The sequence below is a fragment of the Oryzias latipes genome, chromosome 16 (assembly GCF_002234675.1).
Source record: "Oryzias latipes chromosome 16, ASM223467v1".
NCBI classification, from domain to species: domain Eukaryota; kingdom Metazoa; phylum Chordata; class Actinopteri; order Beloniformes; family Adrianichthyidae; genus Oryzias; species Oryzias latipes.
The window spans coordinates 19,902,835-19,918,088 of NC_019874.2; the positions used below are offsets into that span (position 1 = coordinate 19,902,835).

Here is a 15,254-nt window from a genome sequence, read left to right on the forward strand (position 1 = left end):
GTGAAGCTTCTGTTTGAGCTTCATTGTAGAGACTACTAATATTAGCACCGATGGGTGGTCTTGAAAGCAAAAACTGCGACTGCAAAGCATAAAATGTCATTCGTCTTTAGTCGATAGTTTGCATGTGGCAATTCAACACATTTTTGCAAAATAGCAACCAGAATTGAACATACAAATAAAGGGCATCCATTTGGCTCACCTGTCGAGCTTAGTAATCATTTCAAAAGTCGCGCTTCGCTTTCCGTTCTCGGGCGTAGGTAATAAATGGAGGTCAATGAGAAAGAGTGAAAGTGTGTGTTGGGGGGGTTAAAGGGAAGGAACTGAGAACCTATAGTTCTAAACATAAACATCCTGCATACAGCAGAGGCAGCTGCTGGTTGGACAGAAAGATTTTTAAAATAAGATTTGGTGGGGGTGGCGGAATACAATCAAAATGGTTGAGTGATTTTTTTTTTTTTTGCAAATCAAACACAGGCTTAAAAAGTCATTGGTTGCCTTTGTTCTTCATGATTGTTTCCTTTTTTTTATCAGAATAAGATACTCATTTCTGTTTTGACTTAAGTCAACTGAAATTGCTTGGTGGACTCCAACAGGTATGTTTTTTTAGAAGTGATTATTGATCAAAAAAAAAATGATTTGACTCATCATGTAAGCAATATTTGTCACAATTTGTTAGCTTTTGAGTTTTTTCTTTTACTTGTCAAAAATGTCTTCCATATAGCTTTTCTGTATCGTTAGATAAAACTTACAGACATTTGCTCACATTGTCCAACACTGTGGGATTGCCACATAACCTGCCGTTTAACATTTCCACCTTCTCTCACATGTATTTTCAGACTTCAGAGGCCCTGACACACAGTCTTTTTTTTCCTGGGTTTTCCTAAGTGGTGCCAGGCTGGGAGCAAAGCTGTAATTGACCTCAAACACCTACACGTTTGTTGGAGCAGCCGACCAGCTGACCGACCGCAGTTTAGTTACCAATCTCACTCGAATGCTTTTGAACCCTGAGATGCAGCTGATTTAGCCAAATCAGGATGGGTAGTATTTAGGTTTCTTCTTTGCTCTGTCTGTTTTGGTTCAGTCTGCTCATTCAAGTGGCACTTTCTGCAGAGGGATCCTGCTTTCCCATGACTCCCCTCACCCTGTCATGCACTTTGTGGTTTGGGGAATTCACCGTTTCCCAGGGTGGCTGTTTTTGGAGCCCATCTGTGTGTGTGTGGATGAGCATGCTATTAATGCAGTCTATATGTTATACGTCATCTGGAACAAACGCATCTAATTTCTCCTTTGATTGTGTGGTGCCCCAAAACTTACAGTGATTCACGTGTGCATGTGTGTGAAGTGTCTTAGTGAATTCCCATCATGTGCATTACTGCAGCAGCCCTCTTTTCTCTGCTCATTTAATCTCGTAGGTCTTTTCCCTCCACTTCAAGGGGCCGATCAAATGCCGAAGTACACCTAACCACTTCCTACCAACTTCTCTGGGGCTTGGCCACAGCTGACCAAGGTCAACTCCCAGTCCACGGAGTGGACGAGGGGCATTTGTGTTTGTGTGTGCAGAAGGACAGCCAGACTTCTGCATTTACCCTAAATTCAGGGGGGCGGGGGGGGACAACGGGCTTAAGAATTGCCAAGTCATATTTTCCTAAACCCACCCGCCCACACACAAACACTCACACAGCCATAACGTGCAGACATATAAGACCACACTCACAAACAGGCTTTCTTTCCAGTGTGTGAACTCACATCTGTTTCCTGACAACAATAATAGCTACAGATTGAGCGGTTAGGTTACAGGTGTCTGCTGTTTGACAGAAATGAGAAAACAACCCAATAACTACCAAAAAGTGGCAAAGGGAAAATAAAAACATGCTCACTTGCAGGATTTTCTTGAAAATTATTTTCAAACTTGTCATAATTTCAGGTCTCTACCTTCATCACAAAAATGTATGCATTGTACAAACTTCCTGTGGTGTTGATCTGTGGCAATTTGACGCCTGTTGTTTGGAAGGAAGGTAAATGAGAACTGCGGAAAGCGTGAGCGCTGCTAACCATATTAAGGTTAGCCTCAAAGCAGGTTGCTGAGTAACTTTGCACAGATGAGTCATATAAGCTGTCAGTCACCTGCAAACCGCACACAGGCTTCACTCGCAATAAAATAATGTATTTATTTAAGTAGACTGTAGGACCTTACTGCGCAAAACAGAGGGGGAAAAATAATTCAAGCATCAGCAACAGTTTATTCTGTGGTATTCAGATTACATTTGGATGATATGCTTTTGTTAATCCACAAACTTAATGTTAAGTTACAAATAATTTATTTGTTGTTGTTGAAAAATTGAAATCTGATGTCAAAAGTCGTTAGCATAATTTCTAATGTTAAAATCTTAACTTGATAAAAGCAATGTAAGTAAAATTCACATCAGTCAATCAGTAGGTTTTGTGTTACAAATGATGTTATCCACACAAAAACACACACAAAAAGATGAAATAGAAATTGTATTTTGAGTGAGGGGGAAAGGGTTTACAGACATATGGACCCACCTTCTGCTAATGTGCAGGTGAACAGCAGCAGACAATGAGTGCAGAGATAAAAGAAGATCGATTCTGCAGATTCATCCAAACCACATGCTTCCTATACAGTAACAGTACCGACGCCTACACGTCAATACAGCTTCACAAACCCACAAATGGATCCAGTCACACACACACACACACACACATTCCTGCCATGAAACACTTGATAAAAAGAGCTGTAGAAAAAGTGTACAAATAGATTTTTACAGAACTGTTATACGGCATCAATGGCCTGTATGCCGGTTTGACATTATTATAGCAGGAAACGACAGTTATAAAAATCAACAAGTAACCTTAAATTAATGCTGGAAAATATACTTTTCAGAGATTTCCACATCACGAAAAGCACACAAAAAATGCAGTCTCAGATAGATCGGTTTCAGATAGTTCAGCATCAGTTGACATGTTGACAATTATCTAATTGGCTTTAGAAAAAACACTGACAATGAACCCCACATTTGACTATTACTTGACAACTAGTTCTATTATTCTTAACATTTATCTGAGCAAGTCCATTGGCATCCTTTTTAGCCTCCCAGTTGTGTGGTCTACATTCAAACACTAATTTACAGAAGCCAATAGGAATGCATTGCTTCATGTTTGCAATTGTTTGTGTTGCAGACACGCCTGCCCACTTTCTGTGGATGTTACCAAATAAAGGCAAAGATTTTGTGTGCTAGACAGCCACACAAACTGAGATCAAAATCGATGTGGTTCTTGCTTCCACGCTGGGGTCGGTCATCTGCGGTGGTTATGATGAAGGAATTGGTGTTGTGGGAAAACTTGGCTGTTTGGGTTGCATTGGCAACAATTTTACTTTGGAAATCACTGATAATTTGTTGTTTGTTTTTGGTTTGTGCTGTTTGCATGGCACCAGTAGGAAACACACGGTTAATATATATTTATTTGAGTTCTTAACAGAAAGACCGGCCTGGTTTCAGAGAGCTCTACACCTTTGATCCAGACATGACGTGATTTTAATTTGCATTTCATTTACCGGTAAGAACAAACTGACTTCTAACTTGAGCGTATCCGTTTCTGTGATCTCAGAGTGGAGCCACTTCCTGCCATGTCCTTTTAGAAAGCAAATTCCTTTCTATAATGAAGAAATAAGACAAAAACTCCCAAATGTGCAGTTTTCAGGGTATTTGTCAATATTTGCAATTATTTTTATACAATAAACATTTTGTGGTTTGTTGCTTTGGTGCAAGCAGCCCTTTAATCAGCATTATAAAATATAATACCCATAGTAAATAAATAAATCCACCGATTAAAAACTGCAAAACTCCATAAATTAAATTGCCGGTAATTCAAAACAGCAAAATTGTTCATACTATCAGTAGAAATCCATTTCAGAGCTCTTCATCCTTCACAAGTCTTTGTAGTAAACCTTTGTAAGAGGGTAACCCATGAAGCCTTTCTCTGGCGTTTCTTTCTCGATTTCTTCCTCCTCCTCTCCATTCTCCACTTCCCCTAGCTGCACATAGCCCACTTTTCTAAAGAAGGCTTCCCCCACTTTGGATGGGTAGGGGATGTGTGCGTACACCCTGTGTGCTCCGGCCTCCCTTTCTCTGTTCTCCAGACTCTGGACCAGCAATCGCCCCAGGCCCTCCCTGCGATACCAACATCCTGTCACCAGCCTGCAGATCCTTGCGATGCCGGGTCGGGTCTCACTCTCCCGGAAGATGCAGCCCACAATCTCTCCCTCGCATTGAGCGACCCACACCTGACCGGCGGTTTGCTCCCTCTCTGGGGTGATCTTTTCGGATGACATTTCCTTGTCTTTGCACCCAATTCTTCGCCTTGGCTAAAAAACAGCCAAACACACAATGACGGTTAAAAAAAAAAAAAAACGACCCAAAACACTTCTATAGTCACTTGACATTAACCAATTGATTTCTTTTTCATTTTTTAGCCAAACCTTTTTTGTCACTGGAGTTTTCCCGCTGATCCGGCTGTAAGGGTTTGACAGGGTCTCATCCTGCATCCCTCTGTAGCTGCTGCCAACATAGTCCCAGTAGGGACGGCTGCTGCCCAGAACTCCTGTGGAGCGTGGCATGGTGATTTTGAGGAAGACGATCAGCAAGAAGACCGGGATGGTGAGGGCCAGAATAAAAGAATGGACGAGGCAGCGCAGGACAGAAGAGAGAACAGCCAAGACGAAGAGGCAGAGCGGACGAGTCAGGATGTGGAGGATGAGACGGTTCTCTGTACCCTCACAGCCCTCCTACACAAAAGGAAAAGCAACAGTTTTTCAGGGATGCTTGCAAAGCACTTCTAAGGAATTTGAAGCCCAAATCTCACCTTTATCAGGGCCTTGACTATCTCGATGTCGTCCTCCTTCATCCTCCTCATCACTATCTGGTCCAACTCAAGCCTCACCATGGTTAGACTTAATGCTCAGCAGTTGTGCACAGCTGTTTCTGTGATGACGTCACTCAACATTCACACTGAGGGAAGTGAGCCTAAATTAGAGGACATAGGATCAAACTTGGATGGGATGCATTTTCTTCTTTTCTTCATTTTCTACTGTTCATGCTGCTAGACGGTCAACGCTACATCATAATCATGGTGGATCCAAACGGACGAAGAGCACTGGACAGGATTAGCTTTTTATGTTTCACTATTTTTCTGCACGTCTTTTGTAATTCTTCTAATTATTTCACGGCAAAAAAGGCACTTGGTTTGAATTCATATGGTTATTAAAACTAACTTCCTATGAACTCGAGCTCTGCTTACCTTCAGCACTGCGCACCCCAAAGTGGGCTAAAAAAGCGTCTGGGTTTGATTGAAACTGTGTTGTTGTGGCGCAAAAAAACAGCCGAATTCTGCAAACAGCCTCGTTGTAATCATGTCCGCTATGCTAGGGGGATTTTGTCGAGTTACGTCACTGACGTACGCAACAGTCGGCAACGCGCACGCGCGTTGGGCATGCGTGACAGCGTGTGAGCGTAGAGGCAGCACACGCTTCAGCCTTTGTTAAAATATTGACATAGCTTAAAAAACAAACTTAAAAGTTTTAATTTCGACCACGTACAAAAACGCCTTTATGTATTCAAAAAATACAGCAACGTTTTTGTTTTACTGAATTATTACTGATCTTAAACAGTACTTTTTCCAGATGTACTCTAAAAAGAAAAAAAAAACTTTAATTGTATTATCTTTTATTTATCATATTATTGAATTGACTGCAAAAGTGACAACACTGATTAAAAAGGTGCAACATATTTTTAAAAAGGTTTTTTCACATGCATTAACAAAAACATATCGTTCTATTGTTATCACAAAAAAACAAATGTTGAAAGGCATTATGAGATTTATTAATAGGTATTATTTACTATTACCAGTGTGAAGAAAAAAATGTGTACAACATTTATTCACAAATTTTACTAAAACTGCCATTGACAGTATAATTTAACAAATATATTTAGGAATATTCAGAGGTCCGTGGACAGCCTATTTGAATGTATAACATTTCTAGTGTGACATCATGGCATTACACCACAATACTCAACTAACTGAAAGTTCTCTCTAAGTTCCAGGAGAACTTCCTGACTAAAGTGCTAACAAACAGCTCAGAGTGAGGCGTTCAGTCCCATGGGATCAGCTCTCAGGCTGAGAACTGTTATTCTTTGGAGTTAGATATTGTGTCCTCGTTGCTCGTGTCTTCTGCTGACGCTTGTCCTTCTGCACACTCGGATGGATCGTGCTCTTCTGCAGGGTTTTCCTTGGAATCTGCCATGACACCTTCGCCCTTTGCTTCACCGCCGTGTGCCACCTCCCCCTCTGCCTCCACTCTACCTTCTCTTAAACTGCTTGTGCTGACTTCAATTATTACAATTTCATCCCCGTGTTCCAGCTGGAATATACTTCCCATTGCTTGTTCTTCAGACACTGCATCTCCTGCAATGTTGCACCCTGTGCCGCCCTTTCCCACCATTCCTCCTTCACCTTTAATTAAGGCTATCATCTGCATGCCCTCCTGGGCTTCTTGTGCCCTCTTTGCTTCACTTCCGAGCTCAAACACCACTTCCTGTCCATCCAGGGGTACTAAACTTTGGTTAGGAATGCAGGGCAGCTGCAGGTTGTTGTTCTGCTCTTGGCTGAAGGATGCACTGGATGGACCACTGTCCTCTGTCTCAGTGTGAAAGTGGAGGACAAAGGACTCCCCCTGACTGTCTTCGCCCCCAGCTTGGCACTCACCCTGTTTTTCTTCACCCCATTCTTGCAGGAGTGACATCATGCCTCCTTTATCTCCCCCTTTCTCTGCCTCACCTTGCCCGTCTGTCTTGAACTGTAACACAAGCGAGTGTCGACCTCCACCCACCACATCATCAAAGACCTCCCCAGGTTCGTTGCCCTCAAACCGTAGCACATACGACTCCCCGGCCTGCTCGAGACTCACTCCGTCCTTTGCTTGTTCTTCATTGTCAAAACATAGAACCAGCTGTTTCCCGATCAGACCTTCCCCTTCCCTCATTTGCTCTGCTGAAGAACCAGCTTCTCTCTCTGGACAGACAGCAGAGCACACGGGGGCTGAGGCTGCAGTGCCGGCAGGGGTAATGTTGGAGACGGACAGCGGGCACCCGGAAGTGGAAGACTGTGACAGCGTTGGGGCAACGGGTGAGGAAGATGCTGACAGGGGACAGCTGGAAACCAGGGTTAGAGTAGATGATGATGACACTGGGGCCGCTGAAGCAGCAGGTTCAGGGAGGAGGCCACTCTCTACTTCACAGTTTGTTACAGGAACAGCACCCCCTACAGGTGGAGTGACAGGAGTTGTTGCAGATTTCTGCAGAGCAGCTTTGGGTTTGCGGCCCCGACGACCCCGCGCTGTCCGTGTGCTCCTCCCTAAAATAGGCTTGGTCAGCAGGGAGCTGGCTAAGACGCTGGGAGTTGTTATGGGGACAGGAGGGTGTGCATTGTTATTATTGTTAGTAATTATGATCCTGGTCTGCTGTTGCTGGGAAACAGCTGGAAATTGGGGTATCTGTGTTTGTGTTTGGCTGACGACGGGCTGGAATGTCTGTATGGTCTGAAGGACAGGAAGGGACTGAGGATCAGGCGCTGGAGGAGGGTTGCTTGCGGCAGGGACCAGAATCAAACTCGACTGGCTGCCATTATTCAACGGGCACTGCAGAAGGAGAAAGTTTTGCGACTGGGCCTGAGGAGGAGGAGGAGGAGGGGGTGGAGGAGGAGAAACCGGCGTAGGGGAGGACAGAGGAATGAGCTGCAGGCCGCTGGCTGTCTGAATCATAAAGTAGTTCTGGGAGGTGTTTGGAGGAATATTAAGTGCTGGCTGGGAGACAATCAGACTGTTATCCGAGGCTTTCAGAGTGATGGGGTTGAGCAGGGTTGTGGTGGTGGTAACTCCTCCCATGTTGGCTTTCACAGCCATGCCGTCTTTACCCCCACCGTCCGGCAGGGCAACGTCACTGCCGTGTGTGCGAATGTGTCTCTGCAAATATGAGTGCATCACAAACTCTTTGGAGCAGTACGGGCATTTGTAGTCTTTGCGTAACGAGTGCGTGCGGAGGTGAAGCTGGAGATTGGAAGAGTGCGTGAAGCTTTTGGTGCAGTGAGTGCACTGAAAAGGCCTCTCCCCAGAATGAGTTCGTTCGTGCTGCTCTCAGAGAACAAGGAAGAAAAAAAAAAACGACACAAAGAAAACACGCATGAGTGGAAGTTTCTGTTTTGGGAATTTAAAGCTCCAACACCACCGACCTGCTTGAGATTTGACGTCTGGGAGAAGGACTTGGAGCAGATGGAGCACGTGTGAGGCCGCAGTCCAGAATGCATCTGACTGTGTCTGCGCAGACAGCTGGTGTTCTTGAAAGACTTGCCACACTCTTTACACACATACGGTCTTTCACCCGTGTGCTGCCGTAAGTGGTACTGGTAGTGAGAGCTCCATTTGAAGGTGAGGGGACAGTGGGGGCACTGGAATGCTCGCACTCCAGTATGTACCTGGTTAAGGCAGAAATGACAAAAAATACAACCATAAACTTTCAAAAAACACTTCTATCTTGTGGTCTAAACAGTTATTTAAACGGACATAGGACTTTGACTAAATTTGGTTTGTTGTTTGAAGACAATATCCCAATATTAAGAAGCTACTTTTATTTTCATTTAGTTTTATTTTTTAGCACAAAAGCCCTCTCTGGCAGGTCTGGGTGTATCTGACTATGTAAAAGTTATTTTATAAATTCATTCATCTAAACCCGTTTTGGGGTCACGGGGCGGCCGGAGCCTATCCCAGCCACTTGTGGGGACACCCTGAACAGGTGGGCAGTCTGTTGCAGGGCCACAATCTCTCCTCAAATGTGCCGTCTGTGGGAATTTAAACTCAAAATCTCGGTAAATGATTAAACCTTACTTGATCATCAACATCTTGTAACTGAGGTCTGCTGACATGTCAGAGATGACTCTTGCAATTTACCTTAGATGTAGTTTGTAAAAAAATTAATAAATAAATACTTTATGGATTATAGCTCACTGTTCAGACAGTTTTTTTTTTTGGGCTTAGCATGTGCTGATAAGATTTTGTTGCCATCCTTTAGATTTTACGATAAAAGAAAACACGTATGCGAGCTTCACTATCCACACTGCTTGTTGATGATTTGAAGAATCAGTGAAATTCCTTGCTGGGGGTGAACCTTACCCTCTGATGGATAGAGAGCAGGGATGACCTCTTGAAGCTCTTTCCACACTCGGTGCAGCGGTAGGGCTTCTCCCCGGTGTGATCCCTCATGTGGTACTTCAGCCCTGATGAACCTTTGAAGGCTTTTCCGCACTCTAAACAGCGGTATGGCCTCTCTGTATCAAAGCATAAAGCGTGAATTTAAAAAAAGAAGACAATAATGCATGACTGATTTAATGTTTGATTTGTTTGTTGAAACTTGAAAGTAAAAGAGGATGAAATTGTTTAACATTTGTAAGTTCTAATTAAGGCTGTGTCTGAATTCCCTCACTATTCTCTAACCCCTAAAAGACTATTAATCACAGAACTAACCAGTGCCTAGGATTTCAATGCAATTCAGACATTTGTTTTGTTTTTTAAACACCAAATATGACAGCCCCCCATCTTGGTGAACATTTCACAAAGACTATTTATGTTCTGATGATGAAAACTTGGATGCTTAATTAAAAAGTATTTTTCATTCTTTTTTTTTTTCAAGTGGTCATGTAAGCATTGAAATGGCAAACGCCTTATACAGTGCACTAACTGGTAGTATTGAGTGAATTCCGACACCGGCTTGGTACACTGGGAGCTTTTTAGCTCTGTAACCTGAATTGAGGGGCTGTTCTGTGGCTAAACTTTTACCTCCAGCTGGAGTGCTCTTGCTGGATCCTGTCTTTTTGTGGGGTTTAGTTGGCTTGGCCGACTGCTCCTCTTGCTCCTGTCCAACGGCTATGATGTTGACGTGCAACTCCCCCTGGGCCTCCTGCTGCTTGTCGCCCTGGCCTGGAGAGGACGGCAGAGGGAGTGACAGGGAAAGCGACGGAGGACACACTATCTCAGCCTCTGCCTCGGCCAGGAGACGCTGCTCCGGGGTGTGGGAGTGCTGGTGGGTGAGCAGCGAGGAGAGGAGCGGGAAAGAACGGTCACAGGCGGAGCAGCTGAACTGGGAGCGGGACTGTGATGAAAGGGAGTGCATCTGGAGGAAACCAGAGAGCAATGGAGGGAAAAAAAAGTTAATTTAAAGATGGAAAAAAAAGTGAGTCTCCGTCTCCACTCTGTTGTACTTTCATCTGTTTAATAGTGTAAATGGCGGTTTGGGCAATAAAAGTCATTTTCACCAGTGACACATGTCTGTTGAGGCCTCCGCTGGTCTTGAAGGTCTTATTGCAGTAGCCACATGACAGCCCAGCCCATGTGGTTCCGGTCTCTGGTTGAGCAGCACTGGAGTTCTGAGTCACCTCTGTGAAGCTCTGCAGAAGATCGAACTGAGCCTGGGTGGTGGCCACGCCCTCAGGACAAACCTAATCAAAAAAAAGGGAATATTGTTAACCTCAATTCATTGATTTTTTGCATCTTCTGAAGATCAGATAAAAGAATATTCTACAGCAGAAATGTTTTGCATGATTTAAAAAAATAAGGCAAATTGGTTAATCTACCTTTATATGTTGACATTTAGCATCTGTGCAATTCATGCATTTCATCAAACTAGGCTTTATGATTTATTTAAAGACAATCTTGATTAAACTGGTGAAAACAAGCTTTTTTGTTTGGACAGTTTCTTTTTCTTCACAACAAAAAAAGTGTCTTGTAAGGCAAGGAAAAAAATAAAGAGATTTAAATTTAGAATTAAAAACTTGTCACTAATGAAAGAGCGTTTTCCATTGGTCTAGTTTTAACGTTTTTCTTTTTTATTAGAAGAAAATTTATTAATGGACTATTTATTTGACTTTTTTCCTGAGATTCTGACTTCATACAGTATGCATATTTAAAGTTACATTTATTTTCTGACCCCATTTTCTTGTATAATATATGTACCTTTTTTGAGCTGAGGGATTTATAATAAAAGCACCTTCAGGTTTATGTTATTGCTGCAAAACTTGACTTTTAAATTATTAGAAGATAGAAATGATTGAGACAGTCATCCAGCCAGATTTCCTGCATTCCAGACATCCTTTAAAACCTTTTCTGGACCTAAACCTGCTAGTTCAATTTTAGAATATTCTAACAATTCAACCACAATCCTACATTATCACATTTGCCCATTTGTTTAGACTTTCTTCAACTTGCATTTTTAAGAAAGGTAGCTTTACAAATGTTTTTTTCTGTGCTTTTGAAGTTATTTTCTTGTATGCTTACAATAAAAAAAACTGATTGGGGACAAATGGGGCGAAAGTGGCTCAGGTGGTTGAGCGGGTCGTCCAATGATCGAAGGGTTGGCGGTTCAATCCCCTCTCCCACCAGCCAAAATGTCATTGTGTCCTTGGGCAAGACACTTCACCCTCCTTGCCTCCAGTGTGGCTCCACTGGTGTGTGCATGTGCATGTATGATCCCGGTGGTCAGAGGGGCCGTAGGCGCGAAATGGCAGCCACGCCTCTGTCAGTCTGCCTCAGGGCAGCTGTGGCTACAACCGTAGCTTACCGTCACCAAGTATGAATGAGGAGTGAATGAATAATGGACACAATGTAAGCGCTTTGGGTGTCTTGAAAAGCGCAGATAAATCCAATCTATTATTATTATTAAATGACATCACAATTGTATTTTTTAAATTTTATTTAAGTGCTTAATACAAATCTGTAAAAGATATTTACTGTTTTTTTCTGTGTAACTGTATAAACAAGTGAAATTAGTTTAAAAAAAAGTGTGTAAAGGGATGGACAATACTCACTGTACTACCACCATCTGATAACCCAAGCAGGACCTCAGACGACTGTCCGCTTTCAGCCACTGAAGTCGTCTCCACAACTTCTTCAAAATCAGCCAGGAGGTGTCCAGCACCCACCAGCCCATCCCCAACCTCCATGCCTGCCTCCTGTCCCGCCTCCCCACTGGCTCGGTGCTCCTCGGGAGCCATGTGGATGGCTTGGTGCTCCTCCAGCTGCCTCCGCGTGCTGAAGGTGTTGCTGCAGCTGCCGCAGCTGTAAAGCAGCACGCTGGCTCCGGTGCCAGTGCTCAGATGAACCTCGGTGCCGATGGCCCTGGTCGTGCACACAGCCTCCCCAGAGGGAGTGAGGGTGAGCTGTGGTAGAAGACCTGGATTTGAACCAGGAGCAGCGGTTGACAGGAACACTTCTTCCATCCCCACCCCGACTCCATCAGCCCCTTCCTGGCTCACAAATCCCACCATATCTGTCAACATGGATGACGTTACTTCCTCTGAATTGACTATGACCTCCACAATTTCATTTCTTTTCCCTCCCTCTGCTCCCTTCTTCCCCTCCTTCTGTCCTGCATTGAGGCTAGAGTGAGAGTTCTTGTGTAGAGCCAGGTTGGATGAATGCGTAAAGCTTCGCCCACACTCGCCGCAGATATACGGCCGCTCGCCTGTGTGTATCCTCATGTGCTGCCTCAGGTTCGTAGACTGGGTGAAGGACTTGTTGCACACCGAGCATGTGTAGGGCTTCAGACCAAGGTGGACATTTTTGTGTCGCCTGAGGCTGCTCGAGTTCTTGAAAGCCTTGGGGCAAGTGTCACAGGGGTAGGGGCACTCTCCAGTGTGCTGCCGCAGGTGGTACTGATAGTGAGAACTCCACTTGAAGGTCAGGGGGCAATAGGGGCACAAGAAAGTGCGGACGCCCGTGTGCACGCTCTGATGGACCTGGGAACAGACAGATGTAGGTATTTTATGTTCTATCAGACAATGTCTGTTTATCATGTGATTATATTGATCATCTTACCTGGAGAAGAGAAGAGCGCTTAAAAGCTTTGCCACAGTCTTGGCATTTATAAGGCTTCTCCCCTGAATGAGACCTGCAAAACAAAGTTCATTATGCTAATTGAAACATGACAACTGTGTGGAATAAGAGCTCCACTCCGAAAAAAAATCACGCTTTTGGTTTTTTTAACATTTTCTTGTGTCATTTTATCTGATGATGGAGGACATATATAAAGAAAAGAAAGTTAAAATTGAATTTCTGAGCTTTTTTTTCCGAATTGCTGTGAATCATGAGCAGATGAAAAAATGTCATATGAAAAAGCTTGTAGCTGTGATGTAAAAGCTACAATCAGGAAGCCACAGCTCTGCTCTATTCTGATGCATCCACATGCAGACATATAGATTCATGTACGTCTTTGTTTCCCTCGTCTGAGCTGGCATCTGGCTCAAAACTCAACGGCTGGATAACCCAAATATTCCTCATCAGTTTTGTTTGACCTGTTATGTGAAGTTGGGGTTGTGAGGGGCTGGAGATCTTTAAAACAGATTGATGACGGGACGTTTGGCAGACTTACTCTGCACCACTAGGCAAATTTCTGAGGAACTACTGCCGCTCTGCAGAACCTATGTCCTAGAAAGCGACACGTTTTCTTTTATTTTGACAAAAAACCACATGATCGTAATGAAAAGACCACTGGGTAAGCTTTAAAAAACAAAACAAAAAAAATCAAAAGATGATCAGAGTGGGTCTTTAATGTACAAGTGTTTTGGCAAACAAGTGTAAGAGTGTTGTAACGTTTTTAAGGTTTTAACATGAATACCGTTGGTGGTAGAGCAGAGCAGAGGAGCCCTTGAAGGCCTTGGGGCAGATGCTGCAGCGGTAGGGTCTCTCGTTGTTGTGGCTCCGCTGGTGGTGAGTCAGCCTGGACGACCACCTGAAGCTCTTGCCGCAGTCCAGGCACTGGAAGGGATGATCTGACTGGTCGGGTTGGTGAGGCCCACCCGACACCGCTGATGTCACCATGTCCAGAACCACTTCCTGTCCACCTTTGCCAACACTTTTGTCTCCATCCCCCATCTCCTCCCTCTCCCGGTCTTCCTCGCCATCCTCTCCCGACACAAGAAGCGTTGGAAAAGGAGATAGGGGGGCAGCGGACTGAGGCGGCAGAAGTTCTGCCTGAACAACCAAGGCCACAGAATTGGCCATTACCAGCTCCAATCTGGCTGCAGAAGCAGGGGATACTTGGAGAGATCACTTTTGTTTTATAATCATGGTTTATTTCATTTTTTATTCGCCATTTTTATGTTGTTGGTTGTTGTTTTTTTGCCTATTAACTAATCTCACTACAAATAAAAGCTTCACATTTCATCCCCACATGATAGATAATTAATTTAACATGAACTGCTGTTTTCCTCTGTAGGAATACCCCTTTAAATTGCTCTCCTTCTGCCCCTCCCACCTCCTGTGCCAGGAGATGTACCTCCCTCGCTGCTATCCTTCCTCTGGCTGTCAGTCTATGTGCAGCGTTGGGTCTCTTGGTCCCGCAGTGCGGCTCCTAATGGCAACCCGCAAACATTGTCAGTTCACACAGCATGGTATAGTCCGATATGTTTGTCCCTTCGTAATCGAACCGCACTGCAATACAGAGAAAACGGCACGAGCGTCATTTTTTACAGTAAACAAAGGAAGGAGTTTGTGGCCTGCGTTTAATTAAAGCTAACCAAAGAGCTCCTTCAAGCGGGTTAGCTTCGTGAAACGCTAATTAAAGGAATTTATCGTGGGCCGCTACTCACCGTCCATCTTTAGCTTTCCTTTAAGCTTAAATGTGTCTATTATGATAACAAACTTGTCACCGCAGTGCTAATCCACACAACCTTAACAATAAACACTGCACAAACTAACGCAGTCCTCCACCCGATGCCGCCTTCCAAGAACAGCGACGATGATTGGCTGCTCGGTTGAACGGATGGAGGTCTGCTATTGGTCAATGGCCTCGACAGACAGATTGACGTTTTTAAACATTGCTGGAAAAACTGATGATTAATTATGACAAGACTCGCTACGTTATATAAAAAATCACACTATGTACAAAATCCCTCAAAATATATTTGGAAATGTAGTTATACTTTAGTAATTTTAATCTCAAATTGAAGCACAGACCTCTGGGAAATGTAGGATTAGCATTGATCTTCCAGTGCTCTAAGTTTTTTTTGTCTTTTTTAAAAATCATGTTCCTTTACATTGCAATTTAGAAAGTCATTAAAACAGAGAGTAAACAAAACAAAAAACCTTTCACAAAAACAAAAGAAAATAACCCAACAAGTTTTTGAAAGTCCACAAG

General features: G+C 43.7%; 2 protein-coding genes across 4 annotated transcripts; both read right to left on the reverse strand.

The window, feature by feature from the left end:
- Nucleotides 1–2,220: 2,220 nt before the first annotated feature.
- Nucleotides 2,221–5,450, reverse strand: nat14 (N-acetyltransferase 14 (putative)). 3 transcript variants are annotated; one of them, XM_011485411.3, is made up of 4 exons: nt 5,317–5,450; nt 4,882–5,042; nt 4,499–4,804; nt 2,221–4,384 (listed from the first exon to the last, which is right to left on the reverse strand). In XM_011485411.3, the coding sequence occupies exons 2-4, from the start codon at nt 4,960–4,962 to the stop codon at nt 3,947–3,949; spliced, it is 825 nt and encodes a 274-aa protein (XP_011483713.1). In that variant the 5' UTR covers nt 4,963–5,042; nt 5,317–5,450; the 3' UTR covers nt 2,221–3,946. The 3 variants fall into 3 exon arrangements, with proteins under 3 accessions (XP_011483713.1, XP_020566285.1, XP_004078002.1); XM_020710626.2 differs by having other exon boundaries at nt 4,882–5,027; nt 5,317–5,449; XM_004077954.4 differs by lacking the exon at nt 5,317–5,450 and having other exon boundaries at nt 4,882–5,300.
- A 274-nt stretch (nt 5,451–5,724) lies between these two features.
- Nucleotides 5,725–14,930, reverse strand: LOC101166659 (ras-responsive element-binding protein 1). Its single transcript, XM_004078190.4, has 9 exons — nt 14,707–14,930; nt 13,734–14,548; nt 12,935–13,007; nt 11,926–12,855; nt 10,378–10,560; nt 9,902–10,235; nt 9,239–9,393; nt 8,302–8,544; nt 5,725–8,200 (listed from the first exon to the last, which is right to left on the reverse strand). The coding sequence occupies exons 2-9, from the start codon at nt 14,117–14,119 to the stop codon at nt 6,203–6,205; spliced, it is 4,302 nt and encodes a 1,433-aa protein (XP_004078238.1). The 5' UTR covers nt 14,120–14,548; nt 14,707–14,930; the 3' UTR covers nt 5,725–6,202.
- Nucleotides 14,931–15,254: the final 324 nt, after the last annotated feature.